Raw genomic sequence first — 24,919 nt, 5'->3', positions numbered from 1 at the left:
AATGTATTATGTACGATAGTGTTGGGGGTGATGACTTTAGTCTTCATAGAAAGTAGCCAAGATATATTTATATCTAAAAGTGTCAAAGAGCAATAAAGACACACAGAACAAGTCAATTAACTTCTTTTTATATATCATACATAAGACTGTCTTAATATAATACAAAGGGCATTGTCATAAACACAGCAAAGTCTTGACTAGATCTTACAATCTGTGGATACATGGACTTATCCTTTCCCCCATGCTGTTCAATTCTATAGTGCATGTTGCATGTACAAAAAGGTGAAAAAATGTGAAATAAAAAATGAAAAGGTTATATCCAAATTAAAGAGGACTTCAACTTCTGTTGGGTGTTCAGATATGTCAATATGTGTTTGTGTGTAACCCACAAACTCAACAGGCTTATGAAAGATGGAACTTTTTTTCAACCATGTGCTTCTCATATAACCAAAAAGTAAGGTTTGTGATGTACATGCACTTACAATATACCCTGTGAAAATTATTAAGGTTTGAAGATCTAGCTTTCCCTGTTTGATTCAAACCCTACCTCATAGTGTTGTCCTGATGTAGTCAAGTACCTTTGCCAAAAGGCAAGGTTTTGCCACTAAGAAAACAGGAGTTCCTGCCCACTGAATGGTCACCAAATTGACAAACATAATCAACATACCAGCAGGAGCAAGGTAGTGAGTTCTATACTTCCTTTATTAAAAAAATATAAATATATACATAAATTCTATTTCAACTATTAAAAAGGGGCTGCATTTCATGACAACTGCTCTAAAGAAGAGGTCAATCAGCATGATCTGAAATAGGCGCACACTTACGAGTCACTGCAGTCAATTTTTTTTATTTTTCAGTCTTTATTTTTGGAATGTTTAGTACCAGTATGAGAGCCAGTAATAAAAACCACTAGCAATTTCTAAATGTCTCAAATTCTGCGGGGTATGAAAAAAATGATTGCAAATTTGCAATTAACCTTGACATCCAGATAAAACCCCAATCTCAATATAGGTAGTTTTACATTTGTGTTTGTTGAAATACCAAGCATGATTTGTTGTGATGGTTTCTCCATTAAATGACAACAGCATGACCTGTGGCCTGCCCTTAATTTGAAAGGTGGTCGTGGGCAGGTTTAACTGGCTAATTTCAAAGCTGGTAAAATGAGCAGAAGAAAAAAAAAAGCACTTCAAAATCCCTGATATTAAAAAAAAATCTGGTAATTGACTGTAATGTTTTGAGGACATGCACATCTGCCTAGGCAAATCATGTGACTGTGGATTGGTGGACACCCTTTCCCTTGGAACAGGACAACAATCATGGGGATTTGCCCTACCAAATCAGAACAACATCACTAAGCACAAACCAATTTGCCACAATTTTCTTTACCCATGACAAGACGATGATAAAGTCTTGCTTCGCAGCAGAAACTAGCCAAGTTGACCAAATGATGTATGAAAGGCAGCAAAACCCTTTGAAATAGTATGATGGGGGCAAAAAAAAGACGACGACACAGAAATAGAACGCATTAGTCTCTTTTTTTTCCTTTTGTTTTTTTTTTTTTTTTTTTTTTAAACCATCAGCTTCTATCTTGCTACTCCGGAGCCTGCAGAGTAACTACCAAATTCTCTAACATACCAAAGTTTTAAAAGACTCCCAAAATAATCTACCAATTAATATGGAAACAGTTTTGGTAAAACGTTGCAAACAAATCTGGCCAGAATACACAATAGCGGTCTCAACAACGGTCTCCAGTTTTGCTAAAGTAATATATTGCAGCTGTTTGTATTGACGTTAAAATAAGATCTTGATAAACTTTGCGTCAACATGGTGAACTGCTACATTATTGGTTACAGACACCTATATGCTATAAAACAACTGCTTTGGTATAAAAACATATCCAAAGGGAAAATAAATTCTTGTAAAATTCACAGCATAATTTGAGGAGAAAAAAGGCAGTCACTTAACTCATTTTTTTCTTCAGTTTCCATGTTTTGAATGGAGAGACTTGTGCAGGTGGTTCTGATGAGAAACTACATGCAAAAGGGAAAAATAACAAAAACATAAAAAGGGTAGACTCTGAATAGATAGTTCTTTCCACTGCAAAATCCTTAACCAGTGAATAAGATTTTCAAGGAAGTAATGTTTAGGAGGTTGTTGTGTACAATAAGACCCTGTTATGTGGGGCCCTGCTGAAGAAAAAATCTTTGTAGAGAAAGGCCTCAAATTACCATTCTTATTTACCTTTTCTAAGTTGTTTTAATTTCCTTAAAGAATTAAGGGCTGTCTAAAGAGAAAAATAGAGAAAAGCCATCTTAATTCAAATGATAATGTCCAGCTCCATCCCATTCCAAGTCCATAAGTCATAAGGCCAAAGGGTTATCTTGAACCTGCCACTGACTGTCTTCCGTTCACTGGGCTGGATCCTTTCTTTTTCCATGCCCATCGCTGCTCTCGTCTGTGCCGGGCCCAGTTGCAGCTCGCAGAACTACAGGACCTCCAGGCCTGAGGGGTGGTGCTTCCCTCTTTCCCTTTGACCTGGTTGGTGTCAGCATCCACCTGGGGGGGGGTCTCCTCTCCACCTGGCGAGCACACGCTATAGGGACTCCACTGCCATGTGCTCCCCTTTAACAGAGTTACACAATACCGACCAACAACAAGAAATATCACCGCAAACACTTCCCCTCATTGTCAAGCTACAGGATTTACAAGCAGCTTTTACGTGAAATTTCACTTAAAAAGGGCAAAATAATTAAGAACCAGTAAAACAGTAATGTCAGGCAGTCCACGGTTTGAACCAAAAGAGGACGCCAAGCATTTCATCACCAACAGCTACCTGCAAAACAGCTTCATACTTTGCTTTGAAATGCTCCTTAGAAGATTTTGCCACATAATACCATATGGTGATTACTTGGTGGTTACATGAAACTGGTGAAATGGTAACATGGATGTCTCAATCTCACTATGGTTATTCTGCAGTATTATTTTGTGCCTAATGATTGCAAAAGAAAACTGATGAAAATTACATATATACTTTTTAACAAAGGTTTTTCTCTGTAGTAGCGGTTCAGTGATATCTCCCTTCTGACGTGAGCAGCTTTGTTCTCAACACACTTTGTAGTAAAAAAACACCACCTTAAAAATGACGCACAGGGGGGACACACAGCCAAATGTCAGTGCAGTCACGAGCTGGCCATAGAACTCTGCTGCACACACACTCCAGTCATTGGAGACTCCTCCCGGTCCATGCCCTGCCTCATGCCCAGGTGGCCTTCCGCTAGGTAGTGGGCAGGCCCTGTGTTCGTGCCCATGGAGAATGCAGGGTGTGCTGCCATGCCAGTCTCCTGCCTTGGGTTCGAGAAGGCACCTAGCCCCATGTTCAGCCCACCATTTTGACCAAAGTCAAGGGCTCCGGCAGGCAAATGACGGAGCTGGTAGGCCTGGTTGCCATGGTTCCCAGTGGAAGAGGACGATGTAGAGGAAGAGGAGGCAGAGGAAGACAGGGAGGTCATGGACAGATGGCCATGAACCACCTCCATGGAGTCCTGTGTGGAGGAGCTGTGTGTTGGGGAGGTGTAGTGGCGTGGGCGTGGGCGTGTAGCCATCATCTGCCCATGGTGGTGATGGGTATGTGAGTGGGGATGCAGGGCTTTAGGGTGTTGAGGGGGAACATGGAAGGTGGTCTCCTGGACTGGGTGGGTCTCTCCAGTTACTGACTCTGGTCCAACACCACCTCCCCACACCAGTGGAGGTGGATAAGGCTGTCTTGCCTGGTAAAGTCATTAAAAGAGCAAAATGTCACATAAAAAGAACAATAAGGCTGACATAATCAGAACAATAAGGCTGAATTTTTGGTGTCTTTATTTGTTTGCATCTCTTTAATGCAAACTAATTTTATCGTATGGATATAAAACATCATATCCATTTGATGAAATTAATTTGTTTCTGAATTTTACAATATTCTTATTTAAATTAATTAAACTCAACATTACAATCACATTGGAAATCCCTCTGGTTAATTTACTGACCTGTGGACAGAGGCTGTCACCATCGATGGTCGGCATGGCCGCACCAAAGTGTCCTCCACTGTGCAAGTGGTGGTGAGTAGGGTCTGACCTTGCTCTGCCACTGGTACTTGTCCCAGACGATCCTCCTAAAAGGTTAAACAAAGTCACAAATGCAGCTTTAACAAGAAAAGTGAATTAAATGCAAAAACAGGTCTAAATTATTTTTAAAAATCTGATTTGTAATGATGCACTAAGAAACATCTGCGTGTTACTTTAGAGCACAACACAATAACTGACAAAATTACAGTATTTGACCTCTTTAATGGAGTAACATTGAAATAACTGCCCAGAGGTTCAACTGTGATGTACCTGAACTAGAGGAGGTGCTAGAGGTGGTTCCTGAAGACTGGGACTGCTCTAACGCGGGGCTTGTTGACACACTGCTGCTAGTATTGGTCCCCTCATCCGCAGTCTTCTTGAAGAAGCTGTGCTGCAGGGCATAGTAGGGCTGGATGCGGCTCTTAGGATCATAGTCCAACATCCGGAGGATCAGGTCCTTGAACTTCAAGTAGTCAGCAACAGCATGGCCAGACTCCCCTGCTCGCCGGCCACCTGGACCTCCTGTCTCCACACCCAAGATGGAGTGGAGCTTCCGTGAGGCTGGAGGCTTATACTGTTGAAGACAAGGAAGAAATAGATTAAAAGATTAAATCCACTTTGACTTCATTGCACTACCATGGTTGTAAGAATACTCAGAACAAAAACAAAACAGCAGCAAAGAACTCACCCTTTTCCCATCTTTGGTCTTCTTAACACTCCATGTACCATCCGAAAGCTTCTCAAAGAACTTCCTGGCTTTAGGGGCTAGGTCCATTATGTGATTAGGCGGTATACCAAGAACCTCAACGATTTTGTTCATCTGGTCCACCTGTGGATATGTTATTAATCTTGGTAAAAATGTCTCAAGGCACAAGGAGCAACTGACAGTCTTGTGTGTTCAATCTTAAGACCTTACACTAACTAAACATATGACTAAACTGAAATATGTGAAGGTTTAATGCCATCCAATGTAAGCTGAAATAATATTTGTTAGCTATATATTAGGGGAAAATCCTTTGCCACACTCACACCTACATTTAAAAGCACAACTCAAAGTAGCATTCCAGTTCTTTATACCTCATTTGCTCCACTGAACAGAGGCTCTCCTGTGTGCATCTCTACCAAGATGCAGCCCAAGGACCACATGTCAATGGCCAGGTCGTAGGGCATTCCAAGCAGCACCTCTGGGGAACGATAGAAGCGACTCTGGATATACTGGTATATCTAAAAAACAAAAAACAGAACAATGAATCTTATTATATTCTTATGAATGAAGTGTTCACTTTAGTAGCAGCAACTACTAACACTAGTAATACATTAATTCACTTTATTGTTGATAAGGAAAGTTTTAGGTTTTAGCTACTTACCCTTTGTCCCAGCTGGCATGAGCTGCCAAAGTCTACTATTTTAATAGCACTCCTCTTGGGGTTACAGAGGAGAATGTTCTCAGGCTTCAGGTCACAGTGGATGATGCTGAGCTCAGGCGTGGCCAAGAAGAGCAGCGCTGTGCATAGCTGCTGAGCAAACTTCCGAGTGAGGTTGAGTGATACGCCACGGAAATTGGTGTTTCGGAGCAGGTCATACAGGTTGTACGAAAGCATCTCGAACACGAGGCAGAGGTGGTTCCGAAACATGAAGTGACGCTTTAGGTGAACTACAGAAAACCAAACTCACGTTAGTCAATTATTGGGGGGGGGGGGGGGGGGGGGGGGGGGGGGGTCCTCCATGTATGTTAATATCAAAAGTGTCTTACCGATGTAATATTTCATCTCAGTATCATGTTTGTTCATGAGCTCGAGGAGGCGCACTTCAATCTGAGCTTGATTTAGGAAAGCTTTCTTATTCTTGATAATCTTAATGGCAACCCATTCCTGCTCTGCACGATCGTATGCTTTCACAACCTACAGATAACCAGTTAAGAGGAAGAAAATATTTTAGTATCATTTCCCTCTTGAAATTCAAAAAGATCCATGGCATGTGTTTAAACAAAATGTGTAGTTTATAGTCAAGCACCTGTCCAAAGGATCCTTTTCCTATCAAGGAATCAATTTCATAGCGATCCATCCACTTCTCCCCATTCTTGACGATGTAGTCATAGTTATCATCGTCATAGCCATCATTAAAGACTTTCCTTTCCTTCTTATGGCTGGAGTCTTCACCCTGACCCTGTTGGTGTCGTCGTTTCTTTTTTGCATAATACACCTAGAAATGAACAAAACAATACATATAACAGTTATTTCAAAATACCTAAATGCTCAAAGTTATTTTTTTGTGCAATACATAAACATCACGTGATGAATCATACTAAACAGTGAAAACTAACCTCATTGATGTGTTTGTATGTTTTGATAAGGTCAATGGAGAGCTTCCTCAGGGGAGCTGAAGTTGGGTCACGAAAGCACTGGGGCATGTGCCTCTGAAAGAGGAAATCACAATATTTAATAAACAAACGGTACTTTTAAAAACAGAGTCATTTCTAAATTACATGAGAAATTAATTTAATTAATGTAGTGCATTAACTTTGGCACCACTAGAGACATGCAGCTACTCTGCCTGGTGATGGCAGCAAAAAAGGAGGTTAGAATTTTAAATAACATTAAATATTGCAATGCTCGTAACCCTGCTCATTAAGTGTGAAAAGAAATTCAAGTGCTGGGTTAGTGCACCTGATTGGCAGTGAGCTGTGGTGTCTGGTCGCTGTACGGTAAGACCGTAACAGATTGGTCAGTGCTTGGCTGGTGGCGGTCACTGTACTGCTGGTGCGTATGGGGCATTGGAGCAGCCATCTGAAGACCAGCAGTGTGTAAAGAAAAAGAGGGCGCAAGCCGGACAGACGAAGGTTTGCATGCTGAAGTCTCTCCTCCTGAAAGAAATAATAATGCTATTATTGCTTTACCACAAGCACTCAAAAATATTTTTCTTAAAAAATTAAATAAAAAATAAATAGATAAATGTATATATCTGAATATATGTTACGTCCATTACAAACCTGATATAACTAGGGACTATAGGCAATTTGATCTAAACAGTGGCAATTTCAATAATACAAAACCTGTGCTCACCTTTGGGAGGGAAAATTATATGCAAAATGTAAATTATGTGCATCTGTAATATTTACGTGCATGCTGAAATTATTAAACTCACACTTTGGAAGAGACAGATTTAAAAAAAAAAGGGGGTTAAGAGAGATCCATTTACGTTAGAAATCAAGTTCAGGTTAAAACAATGCCTTTTGTTTAAACTGTAAATTCATAAAAATGTATTAAGGTTCAAGCACAAAATTAAATAAAACAGTAATATTAGAAATCTTTAGGAAACAAAGGAGGACAACAGCAAGTTTAACAGAGAAAATGAGTGAAATAAAGCATCTCCACATTGTACAGTGAATCATCCTTCATTTCAAGCCAGAAGGAATCAAAAAATTATTAAATAGCATGTTCAGCTATCAGCATCTCTCACCAGACAACACAATTCACCAGTGCTTCACAGTAACCACTATTCAGAATCCCAGCAACAGCACCTAATTAGCATAGCCTATCACCACAGAGATACAGCGTGATTTGGCAAGCCCATCAATGCACAGACCAATCACAACGCAGTATGCAAATAGCCTACTTTTGTTGCCAGGGCAGAGCTGCTCCCATTTTCCAATGAGAAAACAAGAAATAAACAAGAAATAAAATTGAACTTTGGCACACTTAGACGTTGCTTTCAACACAAGAGCCTGACAGCAAAATAGCTGCACAGCCGAAAACCTGCACTCCATCTAAGAGCGTTAGAAAGCTGACCCAGCTTTGGAAAAGGAAAAAATACACATCCACTGACAGAAATAAGAGGAACTGTAAGATGATAGAGCATGAGCCAACAAGCAAAGACTGTATTTCAAGAAAAGCATGTGTCTAAAATGTTTCTTCTAATACCTCATAAATATAAACAATTCATTTTATTATACAGCTCGTGTATAATACAGCTACAAAAAAAAAAGATCACACGGCTCTTTTAAAGTGAACTTATATTTTTACACATCACGATGAGTACTGGAGCTACTTTGACATGTAACAATGATGAAAAACACCTTATATAATTACATATTTAATGTTGTCTTTAGTTTAAACATTAACGGTATTTAACCTAATTTTATTTTTCACATTTTGTACCAAGAGCAATATAAGCACATTAATGTCCTAAAACTTTGATAGGATGGCAGAAATTTATAATAGCATATTATCATCTTAGGTGCACCACTTCCCACTAAGGGTTAAGGCTTAATATATAGCAGCTAACCTGGATGCATCATCTCCTGTAAAATTTCATATCATCCTGGGAGGAGAGTCCAGCAGCAAACCACAACCCACTACAAAAAATAAAAACACATCATTATAATTGTGCATCTTTTGTGAAATATAACTTCATACTGCTTAAACCTTAATTAAGAAAACAAAATAGGGGGGATTATTAGGACATCCCAAAACTTTTTAAAGTTTGCTTGGGGTAAACGTATGAACTTAGGAAGCCAGGAAATTAAAACTCAAAGACAAGTAGGCTGAATACAGCTGCTGAACCAAGGATCATAAGCACTTACCCAGGGAATATAAATATCAACACACAAAGGGGTTGGCTCAGTAAAACTGTAAATTTCTTCACAAGGCAAAACTATATAATTTAACAAAACAAATCATTATTAGAATTGCTGTGAACTAAATAGCACTGGTTCTCCCCACAGCATGTCCACAGACCATAAAAATTCCAGCTGGTCTAACGGGAAATATTGTATGAAACCGTGCAATTTGACAAGGAATAAAAAAGAGTATGCTTTGAATCCATGATACAAATGAGATAGATGGGATCAGAATAATAAAACTATTAAGTCAGTTTGGCATTTTAACAATCACTAACCCTATAGGGAAAATTTCAAGCTGTATTTGTTCACAAAGCCATTTTGCAAGCGCACTTGTAGCTTTTTACACTCCCCTAAACGTTTCATTATTCTTCATTTTCAGTACTGACATATGAACAGTTCCTTTCCTCACTGCTCATCATAGCATCAACGGGCCTATTTAACGTTAGTTTCAAATATAACGACTGCTAGCTTGCTATTAGTAGCCATATCATATCATACGCGATGGCTAAAGACCTCTGTAACAAGCCTGTGTGTCATCTTCTCACGCCCAACTGTTTAGATCCATTCCAAACCTGAATCAAACGAAACCCATCCTTAACAATTAAAAGCCCAACGGCCGTATATAAAGACGGTGCCCTAGTAGCTCTGTACTTACAGATGATGGGGTAGATCTCGTCATGGTTGGATTTTAGAAAGCATATTCAGTGTTAATTTGTGTCCTCTGTTGCTACATATCGTTCTCGTATGCCTCCAATGGTCGTATAAATGACAAACGTATTCGGGCTCACGTTACTGTTAGCAGTCAAACTAGCTAACGTTGTCGTCGTTAACGTTACCCTGAAAACTGCGGGACAAGCAAGCATATCCCTCACCAATCCCACGTTAACGTTAGCTAGTGACGCTGTGTTCAGCCAGCGGGTTGTGGGGCCCGTTCAGCTGGTTCGTCAACAACTTAACGTTAACCATTAGCCAGGTTAGCCGACGTAGCTAACAGGCGTTAGCCAGGTTAGCTAGTCGAGCACCGTACTGTAAACTCGAAAACCCGAATTAATCACCTAATATTAATACAGTTAGGCCTTTCAATTACTGTTCATCAAGCCAGAGCGCTTACTAACACTGCAACATTTATTTGAACCGCACAATGACAGAGCCCAATATCGCAGGGTTAACGTTAGCTGTACGTTAATACAGTGTCAGCATGACTCTCCATCCCACATAGTTCGTTACATCCTGTAACGTTAATACATTGCCGCTTGGAAAAACGTGCCTAATCAAAAAAGCAGGTTGTTGACCTACTGACTGGCAGAGAATCTTAACGCCAGGTTCAGCGGAGTCGGCACCGCCACAAAATGTTAGCTAGCCGCCATACCATAAGCTCAACTTCACTGTCGCGTTCATCATCGTGAACCATTAACATTTTAAAAAATATACATCTGCAAAAGCGTTAGCGTGGATGGTTAAGGTAATGATAGCTCACCTCTGATGGCACGATCTTCATTTAAAGTCCAATAACCTGTATGATGAGGAAACTTATCCAGCTTGAGATTCTCCCCTCCCTACACGGTTAGCGAGTAAAGTTAACGTTAAATCCAATCCTCGTCCTCTGACCGGCGAACTCTAAAATAATTCGCCAGTCAATTTTATTATGCGTTTCATTTTCCAAGCTTTGACGAACAACAACGTCGATAGAAGCTTTGACTATCGTTACCATCAGCTGATGACTAGCACAATGCTAGCCTTAACTAGCAGACATAACTTAGTAGCTAACCTTAGCGAACTAGCTAGCTGGTAGACAAAATGAACGCAGCTAACATTAGCTACCTGCCCTGGCTAGCTGTAGCTTCTTTGGCTAGCCCCAAGCTAACAATTCTAGCAACCGCTAAATAAACGTTATGTCAAATTCTAATTTTACGTTGTCTTTACAAATCTAGAGTCGGTCGGTCGATAAATACGGCAATACGACGGAATTCGGATTATTTTAAACACAAAGCAGAAACGGTGTCCTCTGGTAATTTTGGTTAGGAATTTTGTGTCAATTTTCACAAAATGGCGCGCGGTCCAAACCTGCGCAGTGAACCGGCCCGGTGGACCAGAGACACGGACAACTGAGTTAGTGCGGCGCCGCCTAATTATTTCAACTATGTTAAAATGTCGGCCTCTTGATCTTCTTGATCCGATCCACTAGACGCATTTCGATATCCAAAAACATCAAATATATATCCACTGACAGCATTATTCCGGCGGGAAGGGAGAACATTTGAAAAGACTGAGCTGGGAAAAAAACCCTCCTGACAAAATGGCGATGCTCTAGCTTGTTGCCATGGCAACTGTCAATCAAGAAATAAAGTACCCGGATGTTCCAATGACGAATAAAATCTAACTGGCCAGAGTTACAGGACACACATGACTTCAATGGTGTCCCTGTCTGTCTCTGTAACAGCATTTGGCCTGTTGCTACCAGCCGACACATATTCTCACACTGCCTTTATGTTTTAAATAAAAAATTACTATTAAGTGAACTGGGTGCTAATTTATTTCTTCTTTATTACTGATATTGTAATAGCTTTGGTTTTAGTCTAAATATATTTTCCTCCTTCCTCTCCTTTTTGCCAGGAATCAAATTCTGAAGGGAACATGTTAAAGCATTTATGATGTTTTATAACTGTCCTCCATCAATTGTTTCATTAATTACGAGGCTTTTTAATACTGTTATTGTTATGTGTGTGGTAATAAAACTAAGATGTACAGGACACAAAGTATTTTTATATAATATTTCTATATTTTATCCATATAATATATGATTATTTTGCAAAGTTGCTTACATCAGATTCTCTAAGCAGTGCTCCAGATTGCAGATTTTATAAGCAGCAGTTGGCTATGGAAACCCTAAAGCCTTTTTCACCTCTGAAATCAGTTACAATCAATTAGAGAGGCTTTATCAGGCTGCAAATATGTGTGGCGGGTGTAGCATTACATCCTGGTAGGTGTCACCTCTCCAATATTGCAGAAGTCAAGAAATTTGCAGAACAAAATCAAAGCACAAATAAGCTCACCATTGTTCAGATTATTTTGGTGTTTGTTTTATTCGGTTTAAAACATGCTTCTTTTTTATATAACCTCACATCATTCATGTGACTTGAACATATTTTAAACCACATAAAGTGAATTTGCGGTAACGTTACAACTGATTCAGGTGTCTGTCTGACTATATCATGGTGCTGATTTTATGGAGCCTGCATTCAAAATGGATGTTGTAATTTAAAATTTGACTTTAGAGCTTTTTTTATTCATTAATATCACTGCTGCTCACTGTCTGGTTTTCTTGAAGAAAAGATAAGACTTTTTTACTCCCACGATGGGGAAATTCTTTAAAACATTAAATGTCATAATCCCTGTTAATATTTTCAACTCTTAGTGTTTAGAGTTAGGCCAGTATGACTGTGGAGCACCTATACAAAGAGGGAAAATATTAGACCAAATGTTCTTCAGCTTGTTATTGATAAAACAGGACTGCTATTCTGCTTTACAAGTCATATCAGTCAGTCAACGTTTTTTTTTCACTGTAAAATGCATTTTCTAAAAGATTCAATTTGACACCGTGAACATCATTGATTTAACTAATCTTTTTCATTCTGTGTTTTGTACTCATGGAAATGTAGTTGATCTGATTTATTTTCAAGCGTGTCGGAAATGGTAAAAGTTATTTGTTTTAATTTGAATTGAACCTTTGACTTGAAGGTCCCTGTCAATTCAGGGTCAACTTACAGTGGCAGCAGTTTGAGCAAGGTTGTCCAGATGTTCGACCCAGTGGAGCTTTCCAGCTGTGGGATGCAAAGACCCAGTCTAGTAGAAATGTTCAATCTCACCAGTGTGTTTTTTGTCCCACTCTATTTCAGGATGGAGGCACCTACATGGCAGATACCTAAATCTTCTCAACTGGATCCTTTAGATGTGAAGGTGCAGCTCTTCTAAGAGATTCTTTGAATATTAAAACTCTATCAACTCTATTAAGTTTAGGAAAATTTGGGTTACTTTGTCTGTCATCTTTTTCTATCAGTACCCAAAGGTCATAGAGATAGAGAAGACATGGCCACGCTGTAGGTGAGGTTACACACGACTCACTCACACATTAAGTTTTTAAAGAAACAAAGCCAACACACTTCCCAGCATACACTGCCTGACAGCTAATCACTTGAGAATTGAGTCTCCAGAGGTCCCTCTTTTTGTGATGATAAAAACCCATTTATGATGGAAACTTGCTATTTTTCTCTAATACGTGTTAAATTGGGTCATGGTTGTTTTGGGATTTTTTCTTCATATTTTGTCCTGTGTACTATCCTCCAGTCACAAACCTTAAAGTCTACTTTAATTATCAGTTTTAACCACTGGCTGAGTGGAGATGAATTACATGTTAACAGGAAGTAGGACTGAATAAATCTAAAGAGGTAAAGGACTAAAATGGAACCGTGTGTGTGGACAAAAGGAGCTTAATCAGATGGAGGAAGTCAGGTACAGTAAGTCTTTAGATGGGGACCAAAGGGTGACAAGAAGTCTGAGGACATCTATTGGTTGAAAGGAGGACATGCCTGTGGAACATAAAATATGTTCTTCTAAATTTGCACAGATATTGACATACATGTACATAATGAATGTACTTCATTTTAGATACGTAAAGATACGAAAATGGAAATGTAAACACTGATGCAGTAGACAATACATTGTTACTAATATAATCAACATCGCAAACATCACAAGGCATAAAAGCAACAAAGAACAAAGTAACAAACAATAGAGAAATAATGTACATTTAAGCCTCTGCTTTTATTCCTTCTACAAAGCACATCACATATATGAACTTACCAAATATCCTGGTGGCACAGATAGATTTTCTGCCTTTTACAGACCTATAACATATAGGTTGTACCTGACTGTGCAAAAGCTGAATGTTTTATAATGTAAAATGCCACAGCAGTAATGGCATTTATACCTGCCTTCCTTCCTTTATGTCTCAGTATCATGCTTCAGCTCAAAATATTGCTTCATTTCAAAATGACAATTTTTCCGTTAACTCCTGTACATTTTTGCCTGGACCATTCCACAATAAGAAAACAACGTTATCTAAGTATAAGATAACAGCTGTAGCCTAGACTTTAAAAGGCTGCTCACCCAGACGCATGTACTGAACTCATTTCTCAGTCCAGCCTGTTAGTGTTTTGTGGACTGGTGTGTACAGAACCACCTCCAAATTAACATCAACTAAACTAATGAGCTGGTGATAGACTTTAGGGAATCTGGGAGTCCTGTCACCCATTTCACTATTAAAAATGAAAAGCTGGAGGTTATGACGAGTACAAATACCTGGGAGTGAATTTGGACAATATACTGGACTGGAAAAAGAACTCCTCAGCTGTGTACATGCTGTAGCTGAGAGGAGGATGCTGGTCTAACTACTCTCTATCCTAGACAACACCTCCCACCCCCTACACAGTGTGCTGGCTGGACAGAGGAGCACCTTCAGCCAGAGGCTGATCAGTATTAGGTGCTCCACACAACGTCACTGGAGATCCTTCCTACCGGTGCCATCGGCCTGTACAACTCCTCCTTCCTCTGTAAGGGTCCACCTGTATCTGTGTAGTATAGTACATACAGTACATATGTGTATATATATATATATATATATATATGTCTGCCGCAGTCTATAGGATGTGCATACAGTGCATACAAAGTAACTTCATTTGATAGTGCGTGTTTATGTGTGTATATGTGTATACATATGTATGTATTTATACATATCTTGCATGTCTGTCCTGATAATACTTTTTGCTATTTTCAATCTTCCCTTCTATACTATGTGAAAGCAATAATAAGTGTGCAAAGCAATTTCCTTCTGGGATTAATAAAGTTTATTGAAGAAGCCTATTATGTGCTGAAACTTGGTAACTTAAACGAAACAACCAACTGAGGCTGAATCCCAATGTGTGAAAAGTGCATTTTGTCCCTGCAGCATTTTCTTTGTGCATAAATGGGTTCAGGTTCATTAGTTGTGGCTATTTGTTGTCTTACTATACTATTAGGCATCTGTACTCTGGAACAATCTCCACCAAAAAGCTGTCTCCTACTCCATCACTTTGTGAGGTCTCCACCTCAAACACATCCTTCAGCAGAGCAGTCGTTAGAGAATGCCTGATGACAGAGTTGCACCTGAAGTCTGTACAGTAAGAGGAAACCAGATCTGATCCCTGTGGAACTACAGTCAGACACATGATGCTGCAGGTGGACAGAAATGGTTTCTTCCAAGCAGTGCAGTCCAAGCAGTTCTCAATCCATGGAGGAAAATTAAAAACACACTGCCCCCCCCCCCCCATCTATGTCCAGGGTGGGTGAGAGTAGGTGACCAGCAGACAAAGGGACATTGACCTCATTATATGAGAAGTCAGAGGCTCCCTGTTATCTTACCAAACTGCCTTCTTTCACACGCTCAGGATGGTGTCGTTATGACGTAGTTGTGCTCCTCTCTCTTTCTTTTCTACAATTCTTTATAGTTTTGTGGATTATAAGGTCTTAAACCAATCGCCTGTCCACCTCTTTCCATTTTAAATGGTGGCTAGATGCTGCCTCTGAACCAAAGGTGCAGACTGTGGGAGGAGACATCCTCTTATACTTTGATCTCATCTGCAAAGAACGACACTCATCTGACCATAAATACAAAGATTTTAACTCTACCCAGCAGTGAGCAGGATTTGAGCAATTTTTCCTCAAATCTTCAATTTGTTTGAAGATATATGAAATGAATGATACTTTTAAAATGTGATGTATTATACTTACCAAATAATATTCCATATAAATGTTTGACAAACAAACCAAATGCATCACACTCGGGCTATAAAATAAGTGTTTTTTGTTACCAGGTTTCATGTATGAATGATTGAAAATCATTATTATTACTCATTTCAGTTGCATTTGAGGCTGAAGGTAATATATCCACTCTGCAATTTATTTTAAATCATAATGTCAATACAACCTCTCAGATAAAACAGTAACAGAGGTTTCTGATTGTCCCATTGGCTGTTACAATATACAGTTTAACCACAGGATGGCAGCAGAAGTTGATTTAGTTGATATTATGCAGACTGAAAATGTTCACGAGCCTACATTTTATAGTTTTCTCTCCATGTTGTAAATGCACTGAGTAGAAGCCATGTCTTATAGTGAAGACAGGCCACATGCAGTGTCTGCCTCTGTTGATTACGATGTATTACAGGTGATTATTAAAGACCTGTTAACAGATGAAAGAGTGACATAGGAGCTAAGAAGTATCAAGTGTCATTACCTGAGGTAGTGAAAGTCCTCAGCTTTCAAAGTTAGTACAAAATTTCGATTTTAAAGCAAATCAAATCAAAGAACTTTGGCCTAGTGGCATAAACAGTGTCATTGTGTAAGTTAACTGCTCAGATTCAAAGTATTCCTGCCTTCCTGCTTGTTTCCACCTCAGTCAGCAGCTCATTCTGTGAATTTAGTGATGTTTGATTTTAAATGCTCAGCCTTAATTCTAAAGGACCTCAAAAAGTGAAAATAGAGCTTATAAAAAAAGTTTAAAATGTAAAGATGTAGAAGCAACCTTCGGAGTTCACTCATATACAAACCTTAAAACTGAATATACATACACAAACATAATTACGAAGGAAAATCTAGTGGTTTGCCTTAATGTTCATGAGTTTTTGATACAATTATAGGACACGAGAAATTCTCTGCATGTATCAAAGTCCCAAGTCAACCATGTTGCTCTTTATTTAAAAAGTGATCAGATGAAAGCGGTGAAAAGCATGAAATCATAATTAACATTCAGTGGACATTATTTTTCAAATGTACACTTTATTTTAAACAAAAGTACAAAAACAAACGTCAGGTATTTACAATACTTGCATGGCAATGTTTACTTTCTTTGGTCGTTGTTCCAATTGGATGGTTTGACACAAAGTAGGCGACAAACAGCAGCGTTGAGGTCTGAGATTATCACATGCTGAATCTATAATCCAACCAGGTGCTGAGTGACCTATTGATGACAGCGTATTTTCATTTTTGTCTGCAAGCAGGTTTATCAAAGGTTTAAGTTTAAGGTTATGTGTCAGTTACTGAATTTGCCTACCAGGATATTTTATCCTGTGCAATATAAATAGCAAAAAGAAATTTCAAATCACATACTTCACAATTACATCCTGTCTTGATACATTTCCAAATTTAGCTCTTAAAGGACCAAAAGTGTAACATGTACAGCTGCGCATATTTCAACGTATTCTACACAAATCTGACATGGAAACATGAACCCTAGTGCACATCACAAACTGAAGCAATTACAGGTAGATTTTTAAAAGAAGGCAAACACATAACAGCTCCTTTACTTTGAGACACTTCCATGTCAACACTGTGTCCTTGATTGCGAAATGTCTCCAGAGCCACAAAATAAACAATCATCCATAAGCGCGAGCCAAAAATCAACTTCTCAACTAAAATATCCTTTCATTACCACAGGCACAAGGATGTTTTCCTGGGAAAAAGCATCAACTCAAACAGTGAATTCATATAAAACAACAGTTGGAAACCAGGGAATTAACTTAGTTATGAGTAACGCATTCTTTCAATAATCTACCTGCTTGTGTTTTACAGCGGATATGTAGACTGTACAGAACATTTTGAGAAATAAACAAGAGACTAAGAGGCATGAAGTGAGCTCATTTTCTCTCCAGGTTCTTTTGCAAGGCAGTTCACACAGTCAGAGAACAAAAGAAACAAAGAAAGTCTCTCCTACGTCCTGCAATGCAACATGTAAATCATATTACCACCTACAACTAATGCTGAGTATACCAATATACTCTTAGCCCTTTCAGGAATTTCATTCTCAAGTTCAACATTTTCCTACACCTGAATGAGCAAACTAAAACAAATATACATATAAACTGAATGTATTTTGAAGGCAGATGTTGTGTAACAGCGGTGACGTTAAACTAAGAAGCGATGGTGATGGTGTCTCTCGGTCCCTGCTGTGGCTCCAAGGGCCAAAAGAGTTGGACATGGACTAGTACGGGCCTATACAGCAAAGGCAATTGGTCTAGAAGTAATACTTGCATCAACTAACAAAACTGAAATAATCAGTTTTTGCAATTTCCCAAATTCCAACAAACATGAATTGTATTAATTGACGAGTATCAGTAGTGCAGACAAGTTATCTGTGTCACATATAAGTCGCCTTTTTAAATGTATGTGTATTTTTTTAGGAATGGAGATGAGAGTTGGGGGGGGGGGGTGTTTGGATATGCTTTTTAGTAAAATTCTCCCTGAAACCAAATCCAAACTGTCTTCATTCCAATGTACACTCAGATTGATTTTCCCCAAAGAAAGAGGTGAAGAGAAATGTGCAAAAGTTCCATTTTCTCACTGAAAAGAAAGGAAAGAAATTAAAACGGCACTTGAAAGAGCATAAATGTTTTTACAGCAGTTGATGGCGTCCTTTGTTTCTCTACCTTTCACATTCCCAAAGGATGGTTGCTCTTTCTTTACACCTCAGCTTTTTGGCTATTCTCCTCCAGCTTTTTCTCCTCCTCAGAGGAGCCGTCCTCTTTCTCGCCAGTCTTCCAGCTGCCTTGCCTGTTTAGAATGAAACCTCCTTAACACGCTGATTATCCTTCATGCAACAGTCATGAATATGGTGAATATGGTGATGTGTTGACTTGAAGTAAATTGAACCTGCTTATGATCCTGTACTGCCACCATCTACTTACTTGACACACAGTTTCCTGCAGGGCTGACATTAAGTGGATGTAAAAGATTAACTTAAGAGTTTCTTTGTTTGTTTCTTGACGTGTTACTAGTGTCCAACGTAGCTACATTTAGCTAAGACACACCCATAAGAGTCTCTTATCAGATTCAAACGGTGCTTTAGCCAACAAACACTTAACACCTCTGGAAGCTCTTGCGAGGCCAAGAGCATGAAACGCTGCCGTCAAAGAAAAAGGGCTCAAATAAGAAGACTAAAAATGTATGTCCTAGGTTATGTAAGACTTTGTTTGTTCACTACATAACACCATGTACGGTCTTTGTTAGTTTAATTTTAAAAACCACTGAAGGAGGAGGTGTGCCTGTTTAAAGTGGCAGTGTAAACACAGAAAGCCCAGAGGAAGTTACTTCTACGCATTGTGTTGTTCATAAGCAGTTATAATGTCAGGACCAGAACCCTGCTATCTGTACATGTTGTATTTGAAGCAGTATATCAGTAGCTGCCCATCAAACAATGTTAATCATCATTTTACATTCTGTTCTGCATCTTTCTTAACTTACTTGGATTTCTTCATGTAGACCCAATAGACCAGGCCTATAACCACAGTGGCAACAAGGAGGCCGACTACAACTCCAACTACCAACTTGGTCTGATCACTATCGTCTGACTGGTCTGTAGCAAAGAGAAAACAGAGACATTAGAGTCTTAGAGACACATTTCAATATGAAACCCAGCCTGAATTCAAGGACAAAGCTTTCATATGCAGCAACTGCACTGATGAATGGACACATCCACACTGCACATGGTTATGACTCACTGAATCTTAGGTTAATGATACTGTAGATATTATTAGTCTATTTCTATCAGCCAGAGGGATTATGGGAGATGCTGGCATTTTGTCAGGATGCTGGTAGCTCCATTCCTCCTACTCTTAATTAATCTATTTATTGCACAGTGTCCAAGCATTAGGTAATCACGTGTACAGTCCGTAGTAATATTTGATTATGACCATTGTTTTCCTTTATTACCCATAGTCTTTACTTACCACTACCACCCCCCTACCATGTCTGACAAGCAAGAAGACCACTACAACTTACCTTGTTTATCCATTCTCACCTCCTCAAATACTGAAATCAGATATAAAATAAAATTAACGTCCAACCAAAAGGGAAAAAAACAAGCTTGAAGTCCAGAAGAATTACTACTCTATTTCTATTCTAGATGTGCATGCACGTAGTTCAAAGAGGGAACAGATTCAGTCCAGCATCCCAACATATACAAACTGAGTGAGGGAGGGAAGAGAAGTGAAATGATGCCCCAAACACACAGGGATGAGTAAAAACCAAAACAGAGGGTGATATTAGCACTACAAGCTTGAGGACAACGTTACTTTGTGTTAGATGCATGCATCACTTACATACTGATTACGATTGTTGAAAAACGAATAACCACGAACATAAAGTCAAGAAACCTTACACGTCTTGGTTTTGTTCTAACCATATTTTACTTTCTTAACATTTGCATCTGTTTATAATTACGTTTTTATGTATTATAGCCACTGTATTTGTTGATGTTTCTTTTATGGATGTGTTTTACATTTGTCTTGTCAGAATGTTTAGATAAAGCTTAAATACCAAGAACTGAAAATCATTGGTTATCGTATATTATATTGTTATATTATTATGTAATTATACTGTGAAAAGATGATGTCAGCACAAATTTAAAATAGCTTGAATCCTTTTTTAATTGGGTCTGGTTTGGAGTCAATAAAAGCTTCCTCCCACCTTCCACACATTAATACTAATCAGTATTATCAAAGCCACACCTTCAAATGATATCATCAGGATCAACTGGATGACATCATATTCACTGATCATACAATCTAAAGGGAGAGGGCAGAATATGCCTGTTGATATACATGTGCTTCCCTAATCTAGAACAATAAGTGCTGTAGTGTTGACTTTTACCTGTGCAGCTTTGAAAAATGGTCTAAACGATAAACTAGGTGGGTTAACTTTCAGACACATGCTCGATAATCAGCAATTACATATAACAACAATTAGTAAACATGCAGATAGAAAAGAAGAGTTAGTGTGTAGAGTGCCTATAGAGGCAGATTATGGAGAGAGGTTTCAGGGTCTATAGGAGGTGAGGATGAGAGGCCCATACCACCACTCTGTACTTACGGGATGATACATTTATAGCTCTGCTAGCTGTGCCAAACTCATTGGATACTGAACAAGTGACAGTGAGGTTTGCAGTAGGCACAACTGTGATCTTGTGCGTTATCTTTCCATTGACAAAGGGACTCTCATCAATCTAAACAAGAGGGAAAACACACAAATGTCAGCGTCACATTATGTTATTTTAACCACCCATCTCACAAAGGATTAGTGCTACCACTAGGGGGGGCTGTGGTACCTATAGTTAGTTCATGACATAGACAGCATGTGTGCCTGTGGGATATAGACAGTAAAGTCTCAAAGGAAAACCCCAGACACAAAGACAAACTGCCAACACCCTTTTCACATCCTCTAAATATACAAGAGGATGAAGTCATTCTGCAAATAGGCCTGAATTCAATTTGTACATTATTCTCTTTGTGAATATGACTGAATGCAGAATAATGAGAGAAAGAGAGAGAGAAAAATAAACTTTCACTCAAACGTAAAAGCAAAATGCATTGTTCGACATTGAAAGCGCTCCATGCACATTTGGAATTGATTAATTATTACACACAGGCTCCACGTTTGAGGTTAGCCACTGTCTGAAAGGGTTGAAAAGAACCAAACCAGCCCACACAGCCTCAGGTTCAAATGTAATTCACACTTTTTCATTGACCAGCTCTGCTATCAGTGGGCACATAGGTACAGCATGGAAACAAAGAAGAAAATAGGTCCATTTAAAAAACAGGGATTTTCTGTCTCTGGCAGCCAACAGCAAAATGCAGTCTTTGAGCTTAAAACAAGAAATAACTACATCTACTCTTTCGAAACACTGAGCATAACCGTCTAGCAGTGGCTGGACCATGTAAGTTCAAAAACGTGATGGCAGGGGAAAGTACTAACACTCTGAACCACTACGGACGTAACAGGGAGCATTCACTTGCTCTGTAGCACTGGCAAAAGCAAAGCACGAGCTGTCTCAGGTCCAATGCAAATGTTGGATTTTGCTGTTTTGCTTCTTTGCGAAAGTTGAAGGGAGGAGGATTAAACCAACTCCTGCTTGGTCTGTCATTTGTCTTTACCGATAAAGAAAAATGTATAGTTTCTTCCTTATAGTTTCTGCAAGTAAGGAGGCAAACAGCTCAGGAACTGAGGTATCTCTGAATATAATGACGTGTATTCAGGTGTAACTGCAACTGAGGCCAAAACTGGCTTTCACAGATAAAAAGTCCTCTACTACTTTATCCTCTGCTTTCTAAAAATCTGACTATCTGCAACAAACCTGTTGATGTCACAGAAAGGCTACTGCCAGAATTTCTATGACAACCGGTTCTGATTTATCAGCAAAGCGTGGCTGCTTTACAGGACGAGAACAGGCAAATCCAAGGCAGTTTTGAACTGAATCCAATTAAGGTTTTAGTTAATCAAAATCTAAACGATTATAACTTCACACTACAGCAAACATGGCAGAACTGCTTCATATAATCATTTTGTACAAGCCTGAAATGAATTATTCATTGCCAAACCCAGAAAATATGGTAACATGTGAAATTTGACAGTGCTGGCATTACGCTTTATTTCAATAACTGAACCACTAACATTATTTATCATTGACAAATTTAAGCCAAGGAGCTATGAAAAAGCTGGAATGCTGCACCTGTGTGACACTAAGCTATGCTCCACGATCTGTTTCAGTCCACATGGTTTCTACCATGTTACATTCGAGAAATTGGATTACAGCGTGTAATTTAATCTACTGATTTCAGCTTCTACATCTATATGAATGGTACTAAACTTCCATTTGCCTTTCTGAAAAATGATGAGCGCAACAATGGAAAAAACAGATGAGTTAAACAGGTGTCCCATTGACGTCTACATACCGAGGTGCCATTGATGCTCCAGGAAACAGCTGGCTTTGGGGACCCTTCGGCCGTACAAACCAAGAGTTTGTGATCGCGGTCAGTGCGGTGTTTGGACAGCTGAGTGATGACCGGAGCGCCTGCAACAGGTGATCATTACATTTGTCAATGGACAAAACCAAAATGATAGAAATAATAATAGCTGAAATAATTTTATACACTGAGTTTAGCTGAGGTGGGCAGTAGATTAGTAGAATATGTATACTGTACATGGTGCATCATCAATCATTTCTGATGGTTGTCGTGGATTTGTCTTGGTTGCATTTTATACATAAAAACATGCAAAAAACATGTATTTTTTTTCTATGCTAAACTAAACTATTCTGACCAACCAGTGTTTTTATAAACATTCTGGTCATTCAAGGCCTTACCTTCAACCACGAGGTGGAAAGAAGCTTTTCGAGTGAGGGGCCCCATCGTTACCACACACTCGTAGTGGCCGGAGTCCGAGTATGTCAGCTTTTTAAATTCAGGCTGTTTGTCCAGTTTAACGTTATCCTGCATTAAATAAAAAGAACATCATCCTTGTCAAAACCAAGCGCAAACCTTTCTTCATTGATTTGGCCCTTATTGTATATGAGACTGTTTTACCTTGGTCCAGGAGGTCTTTGCCTTTCCTGAAGCATTTATTTGGACACGCAGATCTAAGGACTCACTGGCATTTCTGACAATATTCCCAGAGAAGCTTAAATAGATGTCTAGGTCTAAAAAGCAAAAACAGGATGGTGAAAGGTGGTTCAGAGGGCTGATAAGGGCTAAAACATCCCTGTCTTCAACAATACAGGCATGCTCTTGGCTCACAGTGCCGCAGACACAGCTTATTAGAGGCAGTGTTTCTGACACAAGCTCTTTCCCATCGAGCACAAGAAGACAGGTATCCAGGAAAAAGGAGATATTAATACTGTTCTTTTCTCCAACAAGGGTTTCACCCACATGGCAACAAATAAGATTAAATTAAACTGACAATGATACCGGTGCGTTCTACAGTTACGGTAATTTCACATTTTAATGTAATAGCATAAAACAATGTGATGATTTCTTACAGTTGACTGTGATGTACTCAGACGCCTCCAGTGCAGGGTTATCGGTGAGGGAGCATTTGTATTCTCCAGTGTTGTCACGCGATACATTCGTGATGGTGTAAATATCTGCGTATTCCACTTTCACCACCTCTCCCTTCAAAGATATTCAATCAATGATACATGATAAAGTCAGGATGCTCAAAAAAAGGCAAGTAGTATTTAGATCCAGAGTTACAGGGCTTTAATAAATAGAACCAATGAGAAGCATACGAGTGTACAGACCTTCAGGTAGAAGTTGAAGCTGGTGGGAGGAGGGTTACCATCTGCCTCACACTTCAGAGTCACATTGTCTCCTTCTTTAAGAGGTTCCTGAGGAATGACCTGAAGCACGATGTTCTCGGTAGAGTCTGCACAGAAAACAGGAGACCCAAAATTAAACCCTGGATGCATGTAAGGTTGGAGGTGTAACAAGTGGACTGTGTGCCCTCCACAGCTGGATGCAGGGACTGCAGAGGCCCACTGTGCCAGCACGCTACAGAGAGCTTTAACTTTCTGCCGCAGCATTTGTTATGCCCAACTTTAAACTCCAGCAGAGGGGATGGTTGAGTTGTGGTCACATTTGAAAGCAGCCAGCCAAAGAAACCTCTCGGAGCTTCTGTTTCTGCTCCGTCTGAGACAAACCCGGCACATCTCTTGTAACAAGATGTTCCAGCATTGATAAATTCTACTCTGACGGCAGCAGTGAGCAAGCACCTTCAATATTTAATAGTGTATTCTGTACAAATCCCTTCACCCAGTGAAACAACCCACACCTAATTTTTCTACTGTCACTATTAAAAGGTGCCATTACTGGTGTGTGTCTTAGCCGGAAGCAAGAGTTTAAAATGATAATGTAGTCGCTGCTGCTGCGGTCGTCACAAGCCCAGCAAGACGCGATGTGTGATGTTGAAGAAATACATATACTGAACGAGCCATATCAAACACAATTTGGTGTTTACTTGCCAAGAAATAGAACAAAATCACAGCAGAAACACAGGAATAACTCAACAGTATCACTACTCATGTATTCATTTAATGTGGAAAATGTTTATATAATTCTCACAGGAAAAAGAAAACACTGATACCAATAACTCTTTAACAGATCCATCTGATTTAAAACGATACCGCAAGACTGATGTTCCAAATGTGAATAAAACACCTGCAAAGCATTCCCGCTTTAGCTTTTTATATTTTCGTTCCCTCAAGTCTGCCCACAGGTGTATTACACATTCAAGTTTTAAGACTAGACAATATGGAGATATTTCTTGGGAGTGTAAA

General features: G+C 39.2%; 2 protein-coding genes across 7 annotated transcripts in view; both read right to left on the bottom strand.

Moving 5' to 3' along the window:
- Positions 1 to 112: 112 nt before the first annotated feature.
- dyrk1ab (dual-specificity tyrosine-(Y)-phosphorylation regulated kinase 1A, b) lies at positions 113 to 11,044 on the bottom strand. Of its 5 annotated transcripts, none has more exons than XM_055514012.1 (12): positions 10,202 to 11,044; positions 8,388 to 8,457; positions 6,770 to 6,966; positions 6,427 to 6,519; positions 6,117 to 6,305; positions 5,857 to 6,004; positions 5,471 to 5,757; positions 5,181 to 5,327; positions 4,792 to 4,932; positions 4,374 to 4,677; positions 4,026 to 4,150; positions 113 to 3,767 (listed from the first exon to the last, which is right to left on the bottom strand). In XM_055514012.1, exons 2-12 carry the CDS (start codon positions 8,398 to 8,400, stop codon positions 3,180 to 3,182), a joined length of 2,232 nt encoding a protein of 743 aa, XP_055369987.1. In that variant the 5' UTR covers positions 8,401 to 8,457; positions 10,202 to 11,044; the 3' UTR covers positions 113 to 3,179. The 5 variants fall into 5 exon arrangements, with proteins under 5 accessions (XP_055369987.1, XP_029026934.1, XP_029026932.1 ...); XM_029171101.3 differs by lacking the exon at positions 8,388 to 8,457 and having other exon boundaries at positions 10,202 to 10,280; positions 10,789 to 10,893; XM_029171099.3 differs by lacking the exon at positions 10,202 to 11,044 and adding an exon at positions 9,380 to 10,153.
- Positions 11,045 to 17,207: 6,163 nt separating this feature from the next.
- Positions 17,208 to 24,919, bottom strand: part of LOC114868410 (CD166 antigen homolog A-like) — a 32,877-nt gene continuing 25,165 nt past the window's right edge. Inside the window, exons 7-16 of one of the 2 annotated variants that reach the window (XM_029171958.3) lie at positions 23,885 to 24,009; positions 23,624 to 23,756; positions 23,172 to 23,284; positions 22,952 to 23,078; positions 22,542 to 22,660; positions 20,683 to 20,815; positions 19,594 to 19,623; positions 19,057 to 19,168; positions 18,243 to 18,366; positions 17,208 to 18,156 (exon numbers count right to left, since the gene is read on the bottom strand). In XM_029171958.3, coding sequence (XP_029027791.1) covers positions 18,276 to 18,366; positions 19,057 to 19,168; positions 19,594 to 19,623; positions 20,683 to 20,815; positions 22,542 to 22,660; positions 22,952 to 23,078; positions 23,172 to 23,284; positions 23,624 to 23,756; positions 23,885 to 24,009 — 983 coding nt within the window. In that variant the 3' untranslated portion in view covers positions 17,208 to 18,156; positions 18,243 to 18,275. The remainder of the gene's footprint in view (positions 18,157 to 18,242; positions 18,367 to 19,056; positions 19,169 to 19,593; positions 19,624 to 20,682; positions 20,816 to 22,541; positions 22,661 to 22,951; positions 23,079 to 23,171; positions 23,285 to 23,623; positions 23,757 to 23,884; positions 24,010 to 24,919) is intronic. The other variant, XM_029171959.3, reaches the window with a different exon arrangement.

This window comes from Betta splendens, chromosome 13 (genome assembly GCF_900634795.4).
Source record: "Betta splendens chromosome 13, fBetSpl5.4, whole genome shotgun sequence".
NCBI classification, from domain to species: domain Eukaryota; kingdom Metazoa; phylum Chordata; class Actinopteri; order Anabantiformes; family Osphronemidae; genus Betta; species Betta splendens.
This window is presented reverse-complemented; position numbering and strand designations above follow the sequence as displayed.

Excerpts from the sequence above, each read along its gene's own strand:
- dyrk1ab (XM_055514012.1), bottom strand. Across the intron at positions 5,328-5,470 it reads CATGCCAGCTGGGACAAAGG|ATATACCAGTATATCCAGAG; the intron begins GTAAGTAGCTAA and ends TTTGTTTTTTAG. Across the intron at positions 4,151-4,373 it reads TAGCACCTCCTCTAGTTCAG|GAGGATCGTCTGGGACAAGT; the intron begins GTACATCACAGT and ends TTAACCTTTTAG.